This window comes from Haliotis cracherodii, unplaced genomic scaffold, assembly GCF_022045235.1.
Source record: "Haliotis cracherodii isolate W230 unplaced genomic scaffold, xgHalCrac1.p SCAF_40, whole genome shotgun sequence".
NCBI classification, from domain to species: domain Eukaryota; kingdom Metazoa; phylum Mollusca; class Gastropoda; order Lepetellida; family Haliotidae; genus Haliotis; species Haliotis cracherodii.
In genome coordinates, this window is record NW_027266298.1 from 600,900 (window position 1) to 614,266 (window position 13,367).

Genomic DNA, 13,367 nt, shown 5'->3' on the forward strand with positions numbered 1-13,367 from the left:
AAACACGGCCTGTAGGGATGGTGGATCCTGAACATAAGGATGAGGAGGGCGCATCTCGCTCACATATCCAGGAATCGGGCGACAATAGCTCTTCTCTCTCCCATTCCCTACAGAAAAAAGATGAGGACACCTGTCTCCCACATCCCGAGAAGACAGAAGAAGATAAAACGTCTCTCCAACAGACGGACGAGTACACCTCTCACCTTCATCCCCAGCAGGTGTATGTAAAGGACAAGTTCAAATATCAACCCATCGCGATAGAGAAAGGTAATATTAATTTTGTCAAGGTGAATTCCTCAGCAGATGTAGATTGAGGCGACATGTACATTGACTCACTTCAGTGTTCACATTGAGTAGATAGAGGTGTCATGTGAATTGACCCACCCCAGTGTTGACAGTGAGTAGATAGAGGTGATATGGACATTAACCCCCTTCCAGTGTTGACAGTGAGTAGATAGACTTGACATGTAGGTAGACTCACTCCAGTGTTGACAGTGAATAGATACACTTGATATGTCAATAGACTCACCCCAGCTTTGACAGTGAGTAGATAGAATCGACATCTACATGGACTCACTCCAGTGTTGACAGTGAGTAGACAGAGGTGACATGTAGATAGACTCACTCCAGTGTAGACAGGCAGTAGATAGAGGTGACATGTACATTGACTCACTCAAGTGTTGGCAGTCAGTGGATAGAATGGACATCTACATAGACTCACTCCAGTGTTGACAGTGAGTAGACAGAGGTGACATGTAGATAGACTCACTCCAGTGTAGACAGGCAGTAGATAGAGGTGACATGTACATTGACTCACTCAAGTGTTGGCAGTCAGTGGATAGAATGGACATCTACATAGACTCAGTCTATTTTTGACAGAGAGTAGATAGTACTCAGTCACCATAACGTCAAGGTATAATTAGTCCTCGCCGTTATGTAGCTTGCATATTACCGATACAGCTTCAGATTGAATTCTCTCACTCACTCACTCACTCACTCACTCACTCACTCACTCACTCACCATAACGTCAATCTATAATTAGTCCTCGGCGTTATGTGGCTGATATATTTCCGATACGGCCTGAGATTGAATTCTCTGACTCACTCATTCACTCACTCTCCATAACGTCAATGTATAATTAGTCCTCTCGTTATGTGGCTTTGAATTACCGATACGGTCTTAGATTGAACTCCCTCACTAACTCATCCCCCCTCACTCTCTCCCTCACTCACTCACTCACTCACTCTCTCCTTCACTCATCCCCGCTCACTCTCTCCCTCACTCACTCACTATAAAGTCAGACCATGATTTATTTCATCTTCCTCAATTAATGTCCACGTTATTATTTCTTTACACAAAATGAATTCAATATTTTCCACACAAATGTTCCTATAAAGTATGGCCATTGCTATTATGAATAACAAATAACCCTTGCGAATATAATTTAAGCGAAGGTATTCTTTTTACGAAAGGCGTCTTTTCATCACAATATAGATTTGTTTTTCCAAAATAAAGACGCACGGTGATAAGGTAAATTTCGTTAACCAATGCAGTAGGCTTAATTGAGACCTTAGCCTGCAATTTGAATCAGAATGATGCCAGTTTACATATTATTTAACTGTCAGCCAAAGACGCTCCTGTGATGTTTACACAATACAATTAGGAATATTATTCATGTTCACTTAATTTTCATACCCTGTGATATGTAAGTTTAAGGATTCAATCTCGTCATTGTTAAATCTATCTTAAAGTGGCGACTGGCTGGGTGGTGTGAGGTTTGGGCCTAGGTCATCTAGCGCTTGATCTGTACAAACAGTCAGCGCCAAACTATGCCATGCTCCTAGCCAGACTCGTCACAATGACGTCATAGGTCGCACCTTGGCGGCCGTAGTGTCGCCGGTCAAGGCATTTCATGACCGGCAGTGAGATGTGTCACTCGTGTTAGGACGTAATCAGTGGGTAAGTCATCAGTTTCTACGTTTAGGAAATTAGATGAAACAGAAATTGTACATATAGTAAGATTGATGTACAGCAGAATGAATGTTGTAGGAATCAGGTGCTTGCTTCACACAGTGTTTACACCCAGACAGTTGTTTAGCCTGTCACCGGGGAGAAACAAACGTCTGCATGTAAACATTTCTAAATAGCGTTTCAACCGATATGCTTGTTCTATTTATCAGTTCTGTTTTATCAATCTTTGTCACCTTATTCTTTCACGTACTTGTACCCTTGATCCTTATCAAACCAAACACCGTCTAACACATGAAGTACTTTTGTGTCGGCTGCAATTTCGACCTCAGATAGTAAGCTGATCTGAGATGATTGTACTACCGCCATCGCTCGATATATTTAAATTATGACAGTGCTACATAGGAAAGCTTGCCCGACATAGAATTACAACTGTGTTGCACAAGCTCCGAGTCAAGTAGACCTGTTGCTCTTCACATTGCTTTATCATTACATTGTCATAACTGAAATATTAATATGTTTTATGACGTCTGTCGACATTTGAATTAAAGGAATTACCGAAAATACCATAAACACTGGAACCCTAAACACCAAACGATGTAAAATTATGCCCTTAGTAAACGCCGCATCAAACGTGAAATAATTATTCTTATTACATATAATGCTCCCTTGTCAACAGGACGATTATTTGTTTTGTTAGAAAATAGAAATCTCTCGATTGAAATTATGGTAGTGTTTTCATAGACATGCCAGAGGTATCGTCTTAGACGAGAAGAGATCTAATTGCGACAATTTCAGTATAAATAATGCAGCATTAAGTCTCTGAATAAACATTATCTTCTGACAGACGTTGAAATGTTTGACAAATTTATTACTACACTGGTGGGCGCCAGTCCGTTCTGGTCAAAATCTATAACAGTGTGCACTGATTCCCACAGACAACAAACACCTGCCAACTATACATCTGATTAATGATTTTATCATATGCTTGATTTTCAATAGAAATTATCTCAAGTTAGCGAGATTGTACTAACGCTTTAACAGTCAGCAATTTAAGAATACTTCTACATATATAGATCTGTATTATTTTTAAAACATTCCAAATCAGATTGCCCCAAACTGCTGATGTGTAACTTCGACATCTTATCTTCAAACATGGTAGGAGTCTGTCATGTCGTTTCAAATTCATTTTTTACCCCTGTTTTCATTGAACCAATTCATTTATACACAAAATTACCCAACCACAGATTCTGTTCGACAAATTGTTGCAGGAAACTGTGATTGTTAGAAAGACATTATCAAGTTTCTCGTATCAAGAATCAGTTCTTTTAATTTTCAATCAGACCTCATAATACAAACTCCGTATATTTTTACTTTCAGTTTATTTCTGTTGTAAAATTAAAGACACACAGGGTAGATGGGCAACAATCTCGGTGTGTGTTGTACTGGGATTTATCCAGGATTCTAAACTAAGACGGATTGGGAACAAAGCGCTATTTTGTTCAAAATTTGGATTATTAAGTTCTTATTTTTTTTAATTCAGTTGGTTTTTTTGTAACGTTGTATTTAACAATTGTAGAATCAGTGTAATAATATCAAACAAAGCATTAAAACTCTTCCTGTGTGTTGTCCTGGTATCAGTGGAATACAGCTTACCCCTACAAAGCCGTATGGTTAGACGAATTAGTGATAGATATATTAACATGGATCGGGACTGTTTTTATTCCGATTTGGGAATCTTTACTGACATTTGCTGCCGAATATCAGCTTCTGAGCAGGTCCATATTTATTAATCCCTCTCTTACTGTATATTATGTCATTCACAGCCCCCGTGTAAAACATGTCTTCGGCAACCCATGCTTGCCGTAAAAGGCGACTATGCTTGTGAGAGGCGACTAACGGGATCGGGTGGTCAGACTCGCTGATTTGGTTGATGCATGTCATCGTATCCCGATTGCATGGAAAGATGCTCATGATGTCAGTCGCTCGATGGTCTGGTCCAGCCTCGTTTATTTACTGACTGCTGTCACATACCTGAAATATTGCTGAGTGTTGCGTTAAACAACAAACAAACAAATCATTTATAGCCATTTACCAATCACTGAACTAGGCCTACCTGATATTTATTCCTTTGCTACAAACACATTCATAAGTGAACATTTTAAGGGGCAAAATATTTGTCGAATGCCAATAAGTTATTTGAGGCTGTAGGTGATACGCTTTGGCCATTGACACATAATCCAGTACACTGTCTTGAATGGTTTATTTTATAACTTCAGCATAGATTGATGAATACATTTTTGATTCAGTCTTGAATCATTGACAGATATTTTGTATTATGTTTTTCCTTCAAATTCCTTTACTGGACCTTTAATTGTAAGGCCTATTGTTGACAGGTACAAGCTATAATAAAAAACAAATGGGAAATATTACAACTTGTAACTAAGGTAGTAAGTACAGGTACATGTTATTTTCAACATTATTTTCCGGATTTTAAACGAAACATCTGTGATACACACTTCAACCTTTTCAACATGCAATTTACCCTTTTACACCATTTACATTTGTTATAGCATTGCTAGTTATGATTTACATGTTGTTCCTTATGTATATTGTTAATACTTACAAATTTTATGGGCCATTTACACCCTACACAAGTTTATGTCATTCTGCTTACGTCCACGTGCTTGTCCATGCACTGACTAAAACCCGGATGATTAACCAGGACAAACCAAAAAAGTAGAGAAATTAAATGAAGCTCTCATAAAAGAACTAAAATGACTTATCCTCACAAGTGGTATCCTACATTCCCGGCCCCTTAAATGTGAAACATTTAACATTATAACTCCATATTAAGGTCATATCAGTCCTTCACATTCAATGTTCAACTGCTCAGGTTTTCATTTCCATCTCACATCGTGGTCTTTAGTTTCATCACTTTCATGCATCATAAACTGATTCAAGTAGACACACTTTGCTTATTGGCCTTATTAACACAGAGTCTTTAGTTTTCACCTCAATTGATCGCACTAGACCAATTTGTGATTCTCGCGAGAGGCCACACACATCGTGGAGAATTTTCATTCACAAGTAGCACTATGTCTCCCATTTTGAGATTCACTGTAGATTGTAGCCACTTTTGACGGAGCTGTAAGCCTGGTAAGTATTCCTTGAGCCATCGTTTCCAGAACTGGTCCGCAAGGAACTGAACATGCTTCCAGCGCCTGCGGTAAGTGTCATGTACTGAAAACCTTCCTGGAGGTAAGGAATTTCCTGATCTCAGCAACAAGATATGATTTGGTGTAAGTGGCTCCATATCACTGGGACTGTCAGATACAATGGTTATTGGCCTACTGTTGACAATTGCCTCCACTTCACAGAACAATGTTGACAATCCTTCATCATGCAGACCATGCTGTTGATACAATAATGCATTCAGTACTTTCCTCACGGTCCTAATCTGTCTCTCCCAAACTCCTCCCATGTGAGAGGCAGATGGGGGATTAAACATCCACTGAATTTCTTTCTGTAGCATGTGTTCCTGGATTTCATGGTGATTCCATGCACGAATTGCTTCTCTTAATTCCTTCTGAGCTCCTCGAAAGTTGGTTCCATTATCAGAACGTACTATATCTGGGACGCCTCTTCGTGCTTCAAACCGTCTCAAAGCATTTATGAAGGAATCCGTGTCCATGCTGTCTAGCTTCTCAAGGTGAATAGCTCTTGTTGTTAAACAGGTAAAGATACAACCATATCGCTTAACTTCGCTTCTCCCACGTTTGATCAGAAACGGTCCAAAACAATCCACACCTGTGTGAGCAAATGGTGGTTTTCCAGGTGTGACTCGGTCTTCTGGTAGATTTGCCATTTTCTGATGGGAGCGTTTTCCTTGTAATCGTTTGCTTTTGACACAGTCTTTCAGTACTTTTCTGATTGTTCTGCGAGCACTGATGACCCAGAACCTTTGTCTTACATGTGACAGAACATGCTCAGTCCCTGAATGACCTAATTGTTCATGATAACAACGAACAATCAACGTGACAATATCATGTCCTTTTGGTAGGATCATCTGATGTTTAGATTCTTCAGATATTGGAGCATTATTCAAACGCCCTCCTACACATAGTATTCCATCTTGATTCAAGAACGGTTCAAGTAAGTAAATTGGGCTTGATTTTGGTATGGAGCGGTCATTCAGAAGATATTCCACTTCAAGCCGAAATGCAAGATTCTGAGTGTACCTAACAATTTCAGTTTCAGCTTGTTTCATCTCGGAAACAACAAGAGGTTCCATGGAAATCCTTTCTTCAGAATTTCCCTCTGGGACACGTCTTAACAAGCAGTGCTTTAGTCTCAGTATCCAAGCAACCATTTTCTTGAGGTGGTACCAAGAGGAATATCGGCTAAGAAGTCGATCTGTAGTGGATGGTTCAACCTTATCAGAACTTGCAAAGTTGACCTTCACTTTCTTAACTTCCAAATCCTCTCCTGACACAGGAAGTACTGTTGGTGTTTTTTGCCAAGTATCTTTATTCTCCCACAGGAAGCTCGGTCCCTGCAACCAGTTTTCCTTTGCAAGTAGTTCATCAGCATCAAGTCCACGAGATGCGTCATCAGCAGGATTGAGTGATGATTGGACATATCTCCAACTTTGTGGTGAAGAACCTTCACGAATTTGTGTCACTCTGTTGGCGACAAACGTTTGGTATCTTTGAAAGTCATTTTTGATATAGTGTAGTACTATCATGCTGTCTGTCCAAAATGTAGATTGTTCGGTTTCCATTCGCAGTTCTTTGCGTAACATTTCATCAAGTTTTACACTCAGCACAGCCGCACAGAGTTCAAGCCTTGGTATTGTGATACTTTTGATTGGCGCTAATCTCGACTTCGCCATCAGAAAGGAGCAATGGATTCTTCCACATGAATCAACGATTCTGACATACGATACAGCACCATATCCTGCTATAGAAGCATCCGCAAAATGGTGTAATTCAGCAGACATCATTTCACAAAAGTCATTTGGAATCACACATCTTGGGACAGTAAAGTCTTCAATATGACACAGCTTAGACAGCCAGTTTGACCACCTTTCACTGCTGATTGATTCCAAAGCGGTGTCCCATCCTTTTCGGAGACGACATTCATCCTGAAATATCATCTTTGCCTTTAAGATCAGTGGTGACAAGAATCCTATTGGATCATAGACAGAGGTAAGTATACTGAGGAGACCTCTCTTGGTTGCAGGCCTATTCTTTGGTTGGAATTTGAAACCAAGCTGATCAGTTTCAGTGTCCCATTTCACGCCAAGAGCCTTCTCTTGAGGGAGCTCATCATCGCACAGATTGATGTCTTTCAACTCTTTGGCTCTTTCCTCAACTGGGATACTCTGGAGTACTGTTCTACTATTACTGGTCCATTTTGTGAGCCTAAAACCTCCTCTCTGTAGGAGATCACACACATTCTGAACCAACTTGATACCTTTCTCCTTGGAATCAACAGATTTCAGACAATCATCTACATAAAAATTGTCAGTAACAGTCTGGATTGTATCTTTATCAAAATCATCCACATTGTCTGCTGCAGTTTTCCTCAGTGCATAATTGGCACAACTGGAGCTCCATATGCCACCAAATAGATGTGATGTCATCCTATAGACCTCTATATCTCCACCTAGTTCACCATTCTTCCACCAAAGGAACCTCAAAGCATTGCGATGTTGATCAGCAACCTTTACTCTGTGATACATTGATTCAATATCGCCGGCGATGGCAATCCTTTTCTCACGGAAGCGCATCAGTACACCCATCAAAGTATTGGTTAAATCTGGACCTTGATGAACTGATTCATTTAAGCTGATTCCACCAAACTTGGCTGAACAGTCAAACACAATTCTGAATTTCCCTGGTTTCTTGTCACTGGTGACTACATGATGAGGGAGGTACCAGACTGATCCATCATCAATACATACTTCATCATCAGGAACCTTCTCTGCATAGCCTTTGTACACCATGTCATCAATACCTGCTTTGTAATGCTCATACATATCATCATTCCTAGACAGCTTCTTGGCTAATGATACTAAGCGGGTTTCAGCCATGCAGAAATTGTTAGGCAAATTAGGGGGATTTACTTTGAAAGGTATAGGTAACTTGTAATGCCTCTTCTCCCTCTCAACAGTATTGTCCCATAATTGAATGACCTGCTTGTCATGGAATTAAAGTTGTGATCTTCCATCACTCACATTGTCCAGATGCCAGAACTTCTCGACTTGTGATTCTAAGTTAGCTTCAACTTGCACAAAGTTGGATGTCATGTCTTGCTGAATGCCTCTGTGTAAAGGTCCATTGATGGCCCATCCAAATATTGTTTTTGTGGCAAAGGGCTCATCAGCTTTCCCTGATCGCACCTCAAGTGGCGTTAAAACTAACGGATTGTCTTGACCTATCAGCACTGTCACTTTAGCAAATTTGCCTTCAACCATGGGTAGATCAATCCCTTGAAAGTGTTTCCATTTGTCAACATCACACTGTGAAACAGCGCTGCCTTCCAACACAGGCATCTGAGAGAGCACAAATACATTTGACATGTTTGTAGCATGTCTTCCATTGATGTCTGTTAAGCTAAGGGAGACAACCTTTGTCTGAGACTCATAGCTTTTGTAAGTAAGAGTATTTAAAGAAAGCATAGCACCACTGCCATCCAACTTCAAAATATTTGCCAAGTCTTTGGAACAAAAGGTATTTGTGCTTCCTGGGTCTAACAAAGCATAAGTCTTAATTACTTCATGTTCACTACATCCTTTCACACAGACAGGAACTATGGGGAGAGCTATTCTTGTTCCTCCGGCCCCATTGACTCCATACACTGAACTTGACTGAATCTTGTTCTCTGCATGCTCACTGCAACTTGAAGATCGTAACGTGGGATTCATATCCTGGCTGTCTGGCATCGGCTCTTTAACAGATTTCAAAGATGTCCTTGAACTGTCATGGAGCAAACTGGAGTGCTTCCGGTTATGTTGTTTACAACTGCTATTGTCACACATGCTGTCCTTCATACATCGAGATGACAAATGCCTTGATGAGAAACAATTAAAGCACAACTTCTGTCTTATCGTAAACTCCAGTCTCTTCTGCAAATTCATCTTCTTGAAAGTAGGACACTGGTAAAGAGGATGACTGCCAGTACAACATTTACAAGCTCTCTGTGGCTGTTCATGAAGGTTTCTGTTTTCCTGAGTAATGTTCCCTTGTGCAATAAAATTGGAAGCTGACTAACACTTGAAGCTTGTCCTTTGTGGAGGTGGTTTCTCTGTAGAATCCTTTACATTGATTCCAAACACCGGGTCATCCAGTTCTTCAGCAACAATTTCTATAAATTCAGCAAGATGCCCAATTCCTGGATACTGACCATTGCGCTTTAAAACATTTACAGCTTCTTTTCTCCATCTACCTTGAATGAAGAAGGGAAGCTTCTCAACAATCTTTCTCATCCTCAATTGATTGTCGATTTCGCCCAGCCTGCTCATTGCTGTAAGTGAAACAACACAGCTTCTCACAGAATCCGCATATCTTCTCAGTCCAGCACTGTCATTAGGTTTCAAGTTGGGGACATCTGTCACCTTGTCCACCCATGCTTTAGCGATGACATATTGATTGCCAAATCTCTCCAACAGTAACTTTCTGGCCTGAAAGTAACCAATCTCTGGATTCATGATTACACAGCACTCTATAACCTCTTGAGCATGCCCAGTGCAGTACTGTAAAAGCCTATTCAGTTTAGCACTATTGCTGATTGATGTTTCCCCTATACTAATGTCAAAAGACCTGATGAATGCCCAGTATTGCAGAGGATTTCCATCAAATTTCATGATTTCAACTTTTGGCAACTGAAGCAAATGTAACATTTCATACTGCGTATTATCTGGCTGTGGTGGTTGAATAGTATCATTATGGCTTGTCCAAGACAATGCATTTGGATTGAGATGCTGATCACTCACTCTGTCTGTGGGTATTGGGTTACTTGACACTAAATGCACTGTTTTGGGATTTGTGCCCATTATACCATCATCTTTAACAGAAGGGGGTCCATCGATTTCATTGATTGCCTTTATTTCAGCTTCAGCGGCTGCAAGCTCAGTCTCCATTTGAAGAGTCTCTTCTTGTAATTCAAGTTCAAATTTCTTTAACTTCAGTTCCTGACTCTTCTTCAGAGCAGATTGTTTGACTTTCAGTGCAGCTCTCCTTGCTGCAATCTTCGATCTCGTGCTTCCACTACTTGCATGGCTTCCTACCTGACTCGCTGAATCACTTGGTTTTACTGTATCATGATGCCACATCTGTACACTAGACATCACTGTTTTCAGTCTATCTGACATCTTATTCATGTACATTTCTAGTTTACTAATCTCTTCTGCATCATCTTGCACTATCTCCTTCAGCTGATTTACTTTCTGTGTCAAACTGTCAAAGATTTTCTCAATTGATTTCACTGATCCTTCAACATGTTCAATGTCTGTTTGACTAGCATTCTTATTTACAATGAGACCATTTATCTGATTTTCAGTTCTGGTGAATGCAGATTGGATACCTGCTCTTTCTTTATTCAGTTGAATTATCCTTTCACTCTGAACTTCATCTTTATTTATTGTTACATTAGACATTCTGTCTCTAACAATCCAGCTGTCTGTGTCACTTCTAATGTCTGATGATAACATTCTTTGTTATGTATAAAAATTTCTTGTACTTTTATGTAGGTGATACGCTTTGGCCATTGACACATAATCCAGTACACTGTCTTGAATGGTTTATTTTATAACTTCAGCATAGATTGATGAATACATTTTTGATTCAGTCTTGAATCATTGACAGATATTTTGTATTATGTTTTTCCTTCAAATTCCTTTACTGGCCCTTTAATTGTAAGGCCTATTGTTGACAGGTACAAGCTATAATAAAAAACAAATGGGAAATATTACAACTTGTAACTAAGGTAGTAAGTACAGGTACATGTTATTTTCAACAGTATTTTCCGGATTTTAAACGAAACATCTGTGATACACACTTCAACCTTTTCAACATGCAATTTACCCTTTTACACCATTTACATTTGTTATAGCATTGCTAGTTATGATTTACATGTTGTTCCTTATATATATTGTTAATACTTACAAATTTTATGGGCCATTTACACCCTACACAAGTTTATGTCATTCTGCTTACGTCCACGTGCTTGTCCATGCACTGACTAAAACCCGGATGATTAACCAGGACAAACCAAAAAAGTAGAGAACTTAAATGAAGCTCTCATAAAAGAACTAAAATGACTTATCCTCACAAGTGGTATCCTACAGAGGCCAGTATTTATAATGCTTTTCCTATGCTACATATAGTTTTCTGACCACCATATTCTGTTTCAGCCTCGAGTGATCCGAGTTTGAAGCCACTTGTGAAGGGACATGATTCTGATCGACGAGGTAGGTGGGGGAACCCAGCATGTGGTAGATCGTGTCATTGTCCAACTTTGTATGATATTTGGTAACATCATCATGTCAACCAAGGGGGATTCTACTCCGAAAATGTCCTATAAACAGTCTCTGCAATTTGATACATGTTTTCTCCTATGAATTTATCAACAAATCAACAATTGCACTAATAGTATCATCATTTATTTCATAAAGGTCAATTCAACAAGCAGGTGTATTGCCACGCCGGAGAGATGAACAAAAATCTATACTTGTGTTGTATTTTTATGAGAGTCATTTAATCTATTTGTTAATCACAAAACTATATATTTACCCTTTTGCTATAATAAACGTATTTCAAATCTAGTTGTGTAGTAAACTTTTCAAAAGGCTTCAAATTTGTGGAATGGCAATAGCTGGTCTGTGGCCAATATTTATTATGCTTATGTGCTGGACCTCTATATACAGTTTTCTAAACAGCATATTCTGTGTTTCAGCCTCGAGTGACCCGAGCCAGCGCAGGAGGAATCCACTGCTCTCTGCTGCTTCACACGGTAGGTGGGAGAACCCAGCAGGCAGAGAGCTCACTCCTAACCCTTCATACATACAATGTATTCAATGAACAAGCTTATGTAAAGCAATGTAAAAATAAATATCTTATTGTCTTAATAATTTGAGACAGCAATTGTACTGACAGTGTCTGACTAATATCTTATAAAGCAAACAAACGTTAACATTTTTCAGCCCTACACAGAATAATGTTACAACTACTGGATGTAGAAGAAACCATTTGAACAAATGTCACGTGAATAGATTATTCTTATTTCAACACATCAACCACTCCCCTCATTGTTATATTGTTGTCATCCATACAGGAAGTCGTTCATCATGTATCGATGTTCCTGTCACGTATCAACACGTCGAGGTGTGAACACAGTAGATGTAGGACAAAGATGTCTGGATGTGTACAAAGTTTACTTTGTGTTACAGCGACTCCATCACAGGCAGGCCGCGACCTCTACTACGCCAGCCAGGCCGGGGACCAGGAGAGGGTGAAACGGCTCCTGTCTACACCGGGAGATGACGTTAACTATAGAGGATGGTGGAGCAGGACACCGGTGATGTGGGCAGCCCTGAGGGGACACAGAGACGTGGTGGAGCTCCTGGTGAGTAAAGGGGCTGATGTGTCACTAGTGGACGAGTACGGCGACAACATTTGTCACTGGGCCTGTTGGGAAGGATATGTAGAGATAGTGAAGTATGTGCTGTCTCTGAACGTGGTGGACATCGACGACAGGAACAACTCGGGACAGACAGCGGCCGACAGGGCTAGAGACTGGGGACATCAGCTATTGGTGGATCTGCTGTTGTCCCGCGGCGCTCAGTGATGTCGGTGTCGTGTTTGTGTAGACGGTGGAGGGGGACATGTTGCTACAGACATTGACGTGGTGTGCCGTGCACGTCGTCGTGTTATATATTCCCGTATTATGTGAGAAGGTTTGTTGTGTTTGAGGAGAAATAAAACTTGTTGAAAATAATTTGAGACATTTTGTCATTTGTTGTGTTCGGAACTTCGCATGATCAGGTAAGAAAATTGTTAACTGAGTGTAATTATGGTAGATAAAGATGATGTGTGATTATGATGTACACACTGCATCTCGTAATCAAATTAATCTGTGTTAATTGTGTGTCAGGAGTTCATAATTAATCGTGAAAGAGGCAACAAACTGTTTGTTTACATCTCGCTGCACTCTGTGACCTCAGAGCCGAGGTTCGCCAAGCTGACGTGGCGCCAAATGTACAATGACAGTGTCGCCACACTGTCCATGACGTCACGGCATTGCGGCCAAGGCCTTGCACCAAAGTGACCGGCTGTTTTCTCTGTCAGAACAGGGAGGCACAATGCAGGCTTCATTACATATGCATACAACACAA

General features: G+C 40.2%; 1 protein-coding gene across 1 annotated transcript in view; it reads left to right on the top strand.

The window, feature by feature from the left end:
* The window catches only part of LOC139441450 (serine/threonine-protein phosphatase 6 regulatory ankyrin repeat subunit C-like), a 31,205-nt gene extending 18,265 nt beyond the window's left edge, over positions 1–12,940 (top strand). Inside the window, exons 2-4 of the mRNA XM_071222366.1 lie at positions 1–267; positions 11,930–11,986; positions 12,423–12,940. Of these exons, the coding sequence (XP_071078467.1) occupies positions 1–267; positions 11,930–11,986; positions 12,423–12,820 (722 nt within the window). The 3' untranslated portion in view covers positions 12,821–12,940. The remainder of the gene's footprint in view (positions 268–11,929; positions 11,987–12,422) is intronic.
* Positions 12,941–13,367: the final 427 nt, after the last annotated feature.